The sequence below is a fragment of the Phocoena phocoena genome, chromosome 11 (assembly GCF_963924675.1).
Source record: "Phocoena phocoena chromosome 11, mPhoPho1.1, whole genome shotgun sequence".
NCBI classification, from domain to species: domain Eukaryota; kingdom Metazoa; phylum Chordata; class Mammalia; order Artiodactyla; family Phocoenidae; genus Phocoena; species Phocoena phocoena.
In genome coordinates, this window is record NC_089229.1 from 73,029,864 (window position 1) to 73,042,755 (window position 12,892).

Consider the following 12,892-nt stretch of genomic DNA (forward strand, 5'->3'; position numbering starts at 1 on the left):
CATATTTATAGTTTTTCTCATACTTTGCTGGTTGAAAAATAACCTTACTAATGGAATGTACTACATTTCCCATTTTATTGCTACCTTTGCCTTAGATATATCCTTTTGGTAGTCTAGTAATTAGTACAGTGATATTAATTTTCAGTTAATAAAATTACAGTTTTCCACTGATATCATAACAGTCATATTCATTTGACCATAATACCATTTCATGTATAATTTTGAAATAGAATTTTTTTTAGATTTAGTGATGTTCACATGTAGTAATTTGAAATAGAAAACAAGTTTAAAAATTAGTATCCTAGTATGTAGTATTAATGGTATTTTCATATTATGGTATAAAGGCATTACTTTTTGAAGTTCTTTTAATGATGCCATAAAAAGGTATTTTGTAAAGGTTTACAAGGAAGAGAGGATATCATTGGCAGTAGGTTTTTTTTTGGAATCTGAGAAAATTGATCCATTTCAGGTTAAAAAAAGCAATGGCATCCAAATACTCTTACTGTTTATCAACTTTATAAATTGAGACTGTACATTTTACTGCTGAATAATTTCAACTGATAGTCTATATATACTCTTCTTAGATATAATGCTGCTTGTTTTTCTTACTTTTTATTCATACAAAATGTATTGCCTTTTTACTGTGTATTGTCCTTTGATGATATCTTTTAAATTTTATTTTAAAGTCTTCAAGCTCATGTATCATTTTTACCTTCTTATCACTTTCGCTTTTTACTGTCTGGTTTGTCCTTCATTGGCTTGGCCTTCCAATACTGTGCCTCGTGATTTTGAAGGCTACAGAAACTTGAGGAAAGCAATCGAGAAGAAAGAAGGTTGGAATATTTCCCAGGTTTTTTATTAAAATGTCATTTAAATACTTAGTTGCCATTCAGAAGGATATATGCTGTAGAATTATAGATTGTTTCAGACTAGATTAGCTTGGTGCTCCTAAAAATAATGATGATTTTATAAAATTAACAAAAACACTGAAAATATAAAAAAATACTTTTTAAGAATAAAAGCCAGCGGTTATATGAATTAAAATTCAGGAATTTCATGTGAATTTAGAATAGATTATCATAATTTTGATGGCTAAAAATGGCCCAAGAACCCCACCCTTTAACTTTCAGAATATACCTTTCAGAAACTTGTGAACAGACAGGGAATTATTAATTTGGTGGGAATTCGCATTTTGTTGCAGCACATGCTAAGTCATGGGTGGGTTCATTCTCATCTCTTCCTTATTTTGTGTAAGCTTTGTTAGGAAAACAACGTTAAAATGGCAACAAAGTAAAAGGAAACTGTGGCCTTACTACAGATAAGATTTATAAGGCATATTTAAGGTGGAATTAGAAAAACAAGTTTTGCTTTTAAAATGTACCTGAAGTCAGCATCAAAAACAGGATCTTCTTGGGCTTCCTTGGTGGCGCAGTGGTTGAGAGTCCACCTGCCGATGCAGGGGACACGGGTTCGAGCCCTGGTCCGGGAAGATCCCACATGCCGCGGAGCGGCTGGGCCCGTGAGCCATGGCCGCTGAGCCTACACGTCCGGAGCCTGTGCTCCGCAATGGGGGAGGCCACAGCAGTGAGGCCCGCGTACCGCAAAAGAAAAACAAAAAAAAAAAACCCCCAGGATCTTCTCTTTTTTTTTTCCATTTGAAATTTGAGCAAAATTTAGAAGCACTGCTTCTGAACTCCCAATATAATAAAAATTTGCATTTTACTCATTCAATATTATGATTATTTAACCAAGTATCAAGTAGTATTTTACTTCTTATTAGAACTTCTCTTTATAGATTTTTCTAAACGTCTCATGATTACAATATCAAAATGATTAAGAAAATAAACTGGTTTCAAAATAATATTAACTATTTTAGAAGCACCACTTTATAATTTTATTTCTTACTAAAAATAAGCCTTGGGGCTTCCCTGGTGGCGCAGTGGTTGGGAGTCCGCCTGCTGATGCAGAGGGCGCGGGTTTGTGCCCCAGTCCGGGAGGATCCCACGTGCCCCAGAGCGGCTGGGCCCGTGAGCCGTGACCGCTGGGCCTGCGCGTCCAGAGCCTGTGCCTGTGAGAGGCCCGTGTACCGCAAAAATAACCAACCAAACAAACAAACAAAAAATAAGCCTTGAGAACTTTTACTGTGCAACAATTAAACTAATCTCTTACTTTAAATAGCTGAAACCGTAAATTATATTTTCTTTAAGTTATTTAATAATTTACATTCCACAATTATACCCTACATATTACATAGTATTCTAAAGTTTCTATAATTTATTCTAGAATTGTATTTTAATTATATAGTTAAATTAAAATATAATTCTATAATTAAAATATAATTCTATCTGTAGGTCATCTTAGGACTCACCTGATTAGTTTATATTTAGGACATTATGTTTATCATTGGAATTAAATTAGAGCATTAAAATGTGAAAATTTTTCTCTTTTGAAAGGTCAAAATAAAATGCATAGTTAAAGTAGTGTAATGGAAACATTTTCCCACCTTAAAATAGTTAAGTCCTTTAAATATACTTAATGAATAGCATTTGCCTCCAATTTTTATATGACGCCTAATAGATAACAAAAGCAGAATTGTTTGGTGTTCTAGGACAGGGCTTCTTAAATATGAATGTGCATATAGATAACCTGGGGTGTTGATAAAATGAAGATTCTCACTCAGTAGGACTGACATGGAGCCTGAGATTCTACATATCTGACAAGCTCCTGGGTGATGCTGATGCTTCTCTGTCTGTGAACTGAACTTTGAGGCAATATTCCAGAATACTGGCTTTGGAGTCATGACACCTGGTTTTAAGTCCCCTTGAGCTGATAAGCTTCACCAGGCCACAGTTTCTTTTTTGGTTGTCAACAAAAATGTTGACATTGCTTGTTAAATGTCAAAGGGTTTAAATTACTTGATCATTAGTGTTCCTTCCAGCTCCAAGATTCTGATTCTATGTAAACTGCAAACTTACATATTTTTCATTGCTGCTTAGATAGTTATTTTAGATATAAAATTTCCCCAATTTATTGAAGAAAACTTGAATGTTTGCTGTACAATAATCATAAAGTATCATATTGTTTACTTTAAAAGCTTAAGCCTTACATGATTTATAAAGGTAAATTAATAATATAAAGTTAACAACTGCTGATTTTTCTGCATCAGAATTGGCACAAACAGCTTATAATACATGAATTAACTTCATATTATAAGTGAAAATAACATTTGTTAAGCTGGATTCTGGTGACTTGGAGGGTGTAGGAGGGTGTGTTAGGTCAAGTATTTGAAACAAGGTGGTTGTATGGCTATAAACCTGAATAAAAGGGAATTTGTGTTGGAGCTTGAAGTAATGAAGGAACTGACAATAACAAAAATTGTGTGCTGCAAGAGTTGCAGGTGAGGAAGGGAGACTGCATAGGGGAGGGGATGAGAAATGCTGATGGGAAATATCTTTCCTAACACATGCTCCTTTCCTAGTCTTAAGCCTTAGGCCTGTTTCAAGTATAGCACTACTTGAGTACATGGTGCTGGCCTTTAAATCAGATGATTGGATGAAGGGGGAGTTTCTTTCTAGATTTTCATCTTGAAATGTGTGATGATGGAAAATGAACAGTCCTATTATAATACAAGTGATGTAAGATAGGCATTCAGTATATTCAACATTTTTCTCTAACAAGTGATTTAACAAACTCATGGAGCCTTGTTATAGTTTACTTGATTCCTCTCCAGTTAAGAGGATTTTATTGATATTCCTACTGGTAGTTTCTTCTCACTCTAGAGATATGCTGTCTTCCATGCATCTTTATGCATCTTTCAATTTGTACTATTCTACTCCAACATAATTAGTGTGTGAGACACATAGGCAGAGGTTCCAAACAGAGGTGCTCATGCACAATCATAGAGATTAATATATTTAGCAAATACTTCATGCACATTTATTATGCACATCCCTTGGGTACTGGGCATGTAATGCTGAGCCAGACAGACATGATCCCTTCCTTCATGAGACTTACAGTCTAGTGGGGAAGACAGAAATTACAGAACTAACTACCTAAATAAACATAAATTAAGAACTCTGAAAAGTGCTTACAAAGGAAAAGTATTTGTGTTCATCTTCTTCTGAGTTCAAAAATGTCTTTGAGAATTGGGACCTACAGTTAAACATTAGAGTTTAATAATAATACCAGTACCTAAATGAGATTAATTTTTTAGCCTAGAAGCTAAAAATAAGTCCATGTATTAGGGCAATTATTTAATGTAGCAGAATATCTGAAAGAAATGATAACTGTTATAAAGTTATTCTGATAAAAATTTTAAGCTCTTTCTAGAAGAATTTTATTTGGATAATATTGCTTTATTCAAGTATTCTTAATGATTTAAAAAGTTAACTATAGCACAAGAAGAAAATTTTCATATGTAAATTCATTTAAAATTCACTTTCTTAATATTATTTAGGATAAAATGTAGGAGTCTAATGAACAGAAGTGTAACTTCTGTGCATAATTGATGGTGGTTGCCAAACCCTGAAGGGTCAGAGTGATTTAACTATGTAAAAACTTTGCTCACTATAGAGTCTTCTTTTTCTCATGGCCACAAGGGCTGAAGCAATTAGTTTAGCTATAACATTATGTGACATTAGTATATATTAATAGTTAGGGCTGCTTTACTGATACCTGAAGAGGAAGCTTTTATTTGTATGGTGAATCTTGTGGCAGATCCTGGACTTTCCTATTCAATCAGGGGTCAGGCAGAACTTCAGACAGTTCTGATGTGCAGAGACCTATTTCTGTGAGAACATTATGAGAAATAGCCCTGTGCTACAGGTATGACCTAGGAGAAAAGAACCTGTACTATTCTATTACCAGGGGAGACCTGAACACTGTGGTGGATGCAGCTGGTATAGACAAACTTACTGTGGGCAGATGTATTCTGATCTTTAAATTTATTCTTAAATGTATTAGGACATTAATAAAAAATGCAGTTTCTATATCTTTGTATTAAGATGAGAAAAATTTATATATTTAGATGAGAAAACAAAAATATTTTTTACTTCCATAAAATTTAATTTGCCTACATTCTAGTTGATTGAATGTTATGGTGACTAGTTCTTAGCTGTCTCATCAGGTGTCATGCTTCAGGGTATAATCTATTCCTCAGTGTTTCTAGAAAATAAGATTTTCTCCATTGATATAAATCACTGTACTATGAGTTGAATGGCAGTTTCAATTTTCCTCTGAAGCATCAGACATGATAACTTTGCTGAGTTAAATGATGAACTCTTCTAGTTTGTTTTCAAAAATAATTGATGGTTTTTAAAAATCTGGGAGAAAAAAAGTGAACAATTTTCCTCTCTACTTTAGCATCATACACTTTTGCTTCTTTTTTTTTTTAGTGTGGCTGGTAAAGAGGATAATACAGACACTGACCAAGAGAAGAAAGAAGAAAAGGGTATTTCAGAAAGAGAAAGCAATGAATTAGAAGTTGTAAGTATGAGAGAATAAACTTGTAATTTTGAGTCCCTGGATTAGGTTGTTCTTGGTTGCTGATAACTGTACTAACTTATATGTAGAAAAGAGAATCAGTTATCATACATCCATTTTAAATTGTGTCCTTGAGGACTTCTTTTCTTCAGAAATGTGAGCTATTAAATATTAGCAACTCACAGTCTTGTGCACTGTGAAAGCATTGTGTATGGGGTGATAGAATACTAAGAGAGATGAAGTACTCTTTGATTTAAGACAGAATTATTGTAAAATAACCTTAAAATTGTGGATTAATATTTTTAACTTATGAAAAGTGAAATTTTTGTGCTCTTGTACTTTATACTCACAGTCTCTCTTTTTTTTTTGTATTTATTCATTGAGACTATATTGTGCATATTAAATATAAAGCACCATAATAGAAGCTGGGGCAAAATTAATTCATATGGCTAGGCACACTTCATAATATTGAGGGAGGAAGAAAAATTCTAACTCTGATTCTGGTTCTTTGTTTTTTATTGTTTATTTTTTAAATGAGTATAGTTGCTTTACAATGTTGTGTTAGTTTCTGCTGTACAGCAAAGTGAATCAGTTATATGTATACATATACATCCACTCTTTTTTAGATTTCCTTTCCATTTAGGTCAACATAGATCATTGGTAGAGTTCCCTGTGCTATACAGTAGGTTCTCATTAGTTATCTATTTTATACATAAGTGTATATATGTTAATCCCAATCTCCCAATTCATCCCACCTCGCCCCTTTCCTCCTTGGTAACCATAAGTTTGTTCTCTACATCTGTGACTATTTCTGCTTTGCAAATAAGTTCATCTGCACCATTTTTCTAGATTCCACATATAAACGATATTATATGATATTTGTTTTTCTCTTTCTGACTTACTTCACTCTATGGTTGTTTCCATGTCCTGGCTATTGTAAATAGCACTGAAATGGACATTGGGGTGCATGCATCCTTTCAAATTTTGGTCTTCTATGGAAAGATGCCTAGGAGTGGGATTGCTGGGTCATGTGGTAGCTTTAGTTTTAGTTTTTTAAGGAACCTCCATACTGTTCTCCGTAGTGGCTGTATCAATTTATATTCCCACCAACAGTGTAGGAGGGTTCCCTTTTCTCCACACCCTCTCCAGCATTTATTGTTTGTAGATTTTTTGATGATGGCCATTCTGACCAGTGTGAGGTGACTTGCTTTTCTCTAATAATTAGTGATGTTGAACATCTTTTCATATGTTTGTTTGCCATCTGTATGTCTTCTTTGGTGAAATGTCTATTTAGGTCTTCCACCCATTTTTTGATTGGATTGTTTGTATTTTTGATATTTAGCTGCATGAGCTGTTTGTATATTTTGGAGATTAATCCCTTGTCAGTTTCTTCATTTGCAAATATTTTCTCCCATTCTGAGGGTTATCTTGTTGTTTTGTTTATGGTTTCCTTTGCCGTGCAAAAGCTTTTAAGTTTGTTTATATTTGTTTTTATTTTCATTACCCTAGGTGGTAGATCAAAAGCGAGCTTGCTGTGATTTATGTCAAAGAGTGTTCTGCCTATATTTTTGCTTAAGAGTTTTATAGTACCTGGCCTTACATTTAGGTCTTTAATCGATTTTGAGTTTATTTTTGTGCGTGGTGTTAGGGAGTGTTCTAATTTCATTCTTTTACATGTAGCTGTCCAGTTTTCCCAGCACCACTTATTGAAGAGATTGTCTTTTCTCCATCATATATTCTTGCCTCCTTTGTCATAGATTAGGTGGCCATAGGTGTGTGGGTTTATTTCTGGACTTTCTATCCTGTTCCACTGATCTATATTTTTGTTTTTGTGCCAGTACCATACTGTTTTGATGACTGTAGCTTTGCAGTGTAGTCTGAAGTTCAGGAGCCTGTTTCCTCCAGCTCCGTTCTTCTTTCTCAAGATTGCTTTTGCTATTTGGGATCTTTTCTGTTTCCACACAAAATGTAAAAATTTTTGTTCTAATTCTGTCACACAGTCTCCCTTAATGAGGTAATCAGTTTGCCTTGCCAATATTGTGCTATTAATGGACACAAATCACATTTTAGGAAGAAAGTCAAGAAGTGAGTGATCATGAAGATGAGGAAGAGGAAGAGGAGGAGGAAGAAGATGATGTTGAAGGGGGTGAAAGCTCTGATGAATCAGATTCCGAGTCAGATGAAAAAGGTACTTGTCCTTTGGTACAAGGACAAAAATTTATTTTGGGCACTTGTTTAAAACATGGCAGAAAACTCTTAACCTTCTCCATTTGAAAGCACCTTTTATAATTGCTGGCCTATATATGCCCTCCAAGGCTCATGTTCTTCTCTTATTGGATTTAGTCATTGTGTAACTTCCATTCTTATTTGCTACAAATAGTATCTCTTGTCCTTGACCAAAGTGAACACTCTATCTTTTTGCCCTTTTTTAATTTTTGGTATATTCAGGATATTTTCCTTACAGCTGCCAAGTGAATACTTGGATACAGATGATGGTTTTCATGCTCTTATTATGGCCTATCCCAAAATTTTTATTTTCCTCTTTTATAATAGCCAATTATCAGGCAGACTTAGCAAACATTACTTGTGAAATTGCAATCAAGCAAAAGCTGATTGATGAACTAGAAAACAGCCAGAAAAGACTGCAGACGCTGAAAAAGCAGTATGAAGAGAAGCTAATGATGCTGCAACATAAAATTCGGGACACTCAGCTTGAAAGAGACCAGGTGCTTCAAAACTTAGGTAAGAATTATATTTAATTCAAATTAAAGTTCAAACTAAATTGTCAAAATAGATTTTTATCCTGTCTTCCTTTACAAGAAAAAAATAATATTAAAAGTCACATTAAATGTTAATTTGTCCCATTATGTTAAATATTACTGTTTATTTTGTTTTTTCATGCTGGTACCTGTCTAGGCTATTTAATAATTTTTTTTCCAAAGTTGTGGCTAATTGTTTTAATGCCTTGATTTATGCTGGGTACTTTTTTTAAATTAAAATGATAAAAACTTCAATAATTGTTAAATAAGAGTAGATATTAAAAGGCAGAGTGATTGAAAGGCATCCTGGCCTCCTGAGGTTTGTATTTAGGAGGTAGTTCTTGTCTAAGGTCATGAGTTGTAAATCTGTGAAATAAAAATATGTGTCTCACACAAACAAATACAAATATTTTTTGGTCATTTAGGCTCAGTGGAATCTTACTCAGAAGAAAAAGCAAAAAAAGTTAGGTCTGAATATGAAAAGAAACTGCAAGCCATGAATAAAGAACTGCAGAGACTTCAGACAGCTCAAAAAGAGCATGCAAGGTTGCTTAAAAATCAGTCCCAATATGAAAAGCAATTGAAGAAATTACAGCAGGATGTGATGGAAATGAAAAAAACAAAGGTATTGATTATATTTTCCATTAACGGTAGATGTTGGTGGTGCTTGTGTCTTTTGGGACCAAAAAAAAATTATTGTGGTTCTTCCTGTATTCAATAAAAGGTAACCAGTCGTAGAAATGATGCACTTCCTTTTGGCAGTTAAAAGTTGTTTCCTATAGTCATCCATAGTCAAAGTCTTTCTTTGGAGTAGCTGAAAATCATGTGGTCAGCAGGGCTTCTCTGACTTTAAAAACAAAACAAAACAAAACTCTTATACAAACTTAATAAAAGTATAAAATATTTCAAACATGCAAGAAAGCACAGATAATAACATAATGAACAATATATCCACTGTCTAGTTTAAGGTATTAAGCATTGCCGATATGCACAAAGCTTCCTATATATCTCTTCCTGATCATATTCTCTTTTCCCTGAGAGGTAACAACTATCTTGAATTTGGTGGTTATCATTCCCATGCATAGAAAAGTACAAGTTTTTTTCCCTTGACCAGAGAGAGTATGTGAATTCTAATCTGTTACTGTTTTTGTGGTGGAACGGATTATTCTTAACTTTTGGCATGAAAATCAATGTTGTTTCCTTAAAATAGGAAATGTGGAATTGATTTAAGAAGTAGATTATTATGTTGTGTAGTTGCTGATGACAGCAAAAATAGCTAAAATAGCTAGGTGCTTACTATGTGCCAGGCACTGTTATAAGCATAGTGCAGGTATTAACTCATTGAATTCTCAGAGGAATCCAATCCCATAGAACTATTACCCCCATTTTATAGATGAGAAAACCAGTCTAGAGTTGTTAAGTAACTTGTTAAAGGTCACACAGCTACTGATAATAAGTTAGATACCAAAAAATCATTCAAGTTATAGAACAGCTGGACATTGAATATAAAAAGCATAGAACACTAAGCAGTTTGATAGAAGTATGTTAGAAATGTATTAGAAATATAAATATATTAATCTTACAAAAATAAGAATTGACCATTTAATGTGTAGCAAAACTCCACATTTTTTTCTTGTTAAATATTCAGAATCCTAAGAACATTTTTCCATACATGTGATTTATTTAATGAATATTGCGATAGGGTAATCACAATAGATGTATTTACCTAATATTTTAGGTTCGCTTAATGAAACAAATGAAAGAAGAACAAGAAAAAGCCAGATTGACAGAGTCTAGAAGAAACAGAGAGATTGCTCAATTGAAAAAGGATCAACGTAAAAGAGATGTGAGTGGACTTTAACTCTCAGTTATGTAAGAATATTGTATATCAAAAAGATTGTTCAATAAATGAAAGAAATATTTTGATAACTTTATTAAATACAGGTTAAGGACAGTAAATAAGCATTTTATAATTTGACATTTATTATAGTATGTGGATTATAGTAATTCCATATAAAAGTTTATGAAAAACACTATAATATTATTATAAATTTTATTGGAGGCGTATTTCCTAGATGATCAGATAGAAGAAAATGGCAAATAATGACTGGTTATTTCTAGGGAGACCAAGGAAATAGTTGCAGTATTATATAAGATAGTAATTTTAAGATGATTCCAAAGGCAGCTTCCACTAGAGATTTTTATTAATGTTCCTGGAATAATAACCAGGCTTCACTAGAAGAGGCTTTACTAAGGGCTATAAAAATTTTCATATTCTTTGACCCAAGAATTCTGCTTCCATGAACTCAGACTAAGTAAATAATTTAAACTAAGACAAATTACTTTACAGTGTGTTAAAATCTTCACTTTAGGGTTATTTGTAGTAATGAAAGCTGTAAAATCAACTAAGATGTGTGTCAGTAAGGGTAACAGTTAAATAAATTATGGTTCATCCCATTTAAAAGGTGGTTATTCATCCATTAAAAATTAGGGTTTGGAAACTGCATAATAAAATGAAAAATGACTATGACTTCACATTAAGTGTAAAGTAACATTTTATATATGCGTGCTTGTTTACAATGAGGGAAAAATTTGAAGGATACATATCAATATGCTAAATGTGATTGTATTAGGGTTATAGGTTATAGTTGTTTGGATTTTTTTCTTTCCAAAGTTTTGGCAATATAGTTATTTCTTATGACATTTTTTTCTTAAAAAAAGAAGCCATCACCTTCCTTTCCACAATATCAGTTAGGTTTCAGCCCTTGTTCTTTTTTTCTCACCAACTTTTTCTAAATTCTCCCTGAAGAAAACATAAACATACAGGATATTTTAGAAAATAGAAATCTACTTTGGGGGGTAAAGAGGAAATTAAGGGAATAGAGAAGAGTGAGCAATGAGATAGAAAAGTAGATATTTTAGCCAGATGACTCCCATATTTATGACTGTATTTATTTATTTTCCCAGGATATTAATGTATTTTAATAATCAGTCTATTTTATCACTTTCAATTCCTGGGCATTTTAGATCCTGTTTATACCAATACGTTCCTACTGAAATCGAGTAGAAGCACATTTTAACATATTGTCTAGTCTTTTTATCTGCTTTTTTAAAAAAAACTGAGAAAATTTATATGCCATAAAGTTCACTGTTTTAAACTATAAAATTCATGATTTTAGTATATTCACAAATTTGTGCAACAGTCACCACTCTAATTCCAGAACATTTTCATCGCTCCAAAAAGAAACCCCATACCCATTAGCAATCACTCTCCATTCCTTCCTGGCTCCTAATCTACTTTCTGTCTATGGATTTGCTTATTCTAGACATTTTATATAAATGGAATCATATAATATGTAGCCTTTTGTGTCTGGCTTCTTTCATTTTAGCATGTTTTCAAGGTTCATCCATGTTATAGCATGTATCAGTAGTTCATTCCCTTTTTTTTTTTTTTTTTTTTTTTTTGTGGTACGCGGGCCTCTCACTGTTGTGGCCTCTCCCGTTGCGGAGCGCAGGCTCAGCGGCCATGGCTCACGGGCCCAGCCGCTCCGCGGCATGTGGGATTTTCCCGGACCGGGGCACAAACCTGCGTCCCCTGTATCGGCAGGTGGACTCTCAACCACTGCGCCACCAGGGAAGCCCAGTAGTTCATTCCTTTTTATGGCTGTATGTATAGAGCACATTTTCCTAATCCATTCCTCGATTGGCTGGCATTTAGGTTGTTTTGACTTTTGGCCTATTGGCCTATTTATTTTGTTTTTAATGAAAACTTTTGGGTAACAGGAATAATTTCCTTACAATGTATGCTACCTATTTCTTTATTACTAATTCATATGATGTATAGAGAGATCAATATTGAACAGTTAACTCCTGGGATTGAACTTTTGAATCTTATCCACAACATATGATGTCTCTCTTCTATTATAAAGATCTGAGGCTGGCTAATCACATACAAAGCTACCATTTCAGATGTTCTCCTACCTTTAATTTGTTGCTTTGTGTGCATATTCAACTCCTGTCTATATTGTTTCTTGTAATATTCAACTTTGAACGCTTAGAGAACCAAATATGTACATCATACAAAAAAATATGAATGAGCTTGAGATTTCATTTTTAATATGAAGAAATTAAATGTAGTAAGAAGCTTAAAACTATAGTTAATTTTAGTTTTTGATAGTTCATTCATTTAAAAAAGGTTTATTAACTTTGCTTCTATGTCTATTATTGTGTAGGCAATTAAGATATGTCAGTGATAAGATAGATTCTTTTTCTCAAAGAATTCCCATCTGATAACATAAGAGTGTGTATAAACTTGAGATGTATCATCTCTTTGAATTTGGGATACAGGACATGGAGAGTTATTTGTTACATCACAGAATTAAAGTCCTAGAAGAGACATTTGTGATCAAGGCTATCTGTGATCAAGACTGTTGTGATCAAGATTATTTCCTAAATTATATCACTAGAAAGTGGCTTAAAATAATTAATAATTAATTGTCTTTATCATATAGACTACCTAAAAAACAAATTGGTAGCCAGTTTGTTTTATTGTCCAACAATAAAACATTTATTTCCAATGTTATTTGGAAATAACATTTCCAAAGTTACTATAAAGTGCTAATACAATTAATATACATTCTCCCTATGTTTAA

The 12,892-nt window shown here is 33.2% G+C and overlaps 1 protein-coding gene across 2 annotated transcripts in view; it reads left to right on the forward strand.

Annotated features, from left to right (window-relative positions):
• The window catches only part of KIF21A (kinesin family member 21A), a 159,586-nt gene that overhangs the window by 104,170 nt on the left and 42,524 nt on the right, over positions 1-12,892 (forward strand). Inside the window, exons 12-17 of one of the 2 annotated variants that reach the window (XM_065887230.1) lie at positions 795-833; positions 5,394-5,484; positions 7,552-7,669; positions 8,035-8,223; positions 8,666-8,865; positions 9,979-10,086. In XM_065887230.1, the coding sequence (XP_065743302.1) occupies positions 795-833; positions 5,394-5,484; positions 7,552-7,669; positions 8,035-8,223; positions 8,666-8,865; positions 9,979-10,086 (745 nt within the window). The remainder of the gene's footprint in view (positions 1-794; positions 834-5,393; positions 5,485-7,551; positions 7,670-8,034; positions 8,224-8,665; positions 8,866-9,978; positions 10,087-12,892) is intronic. The other variant, XM_065887231.1, reaches the window with a different exon arrangement.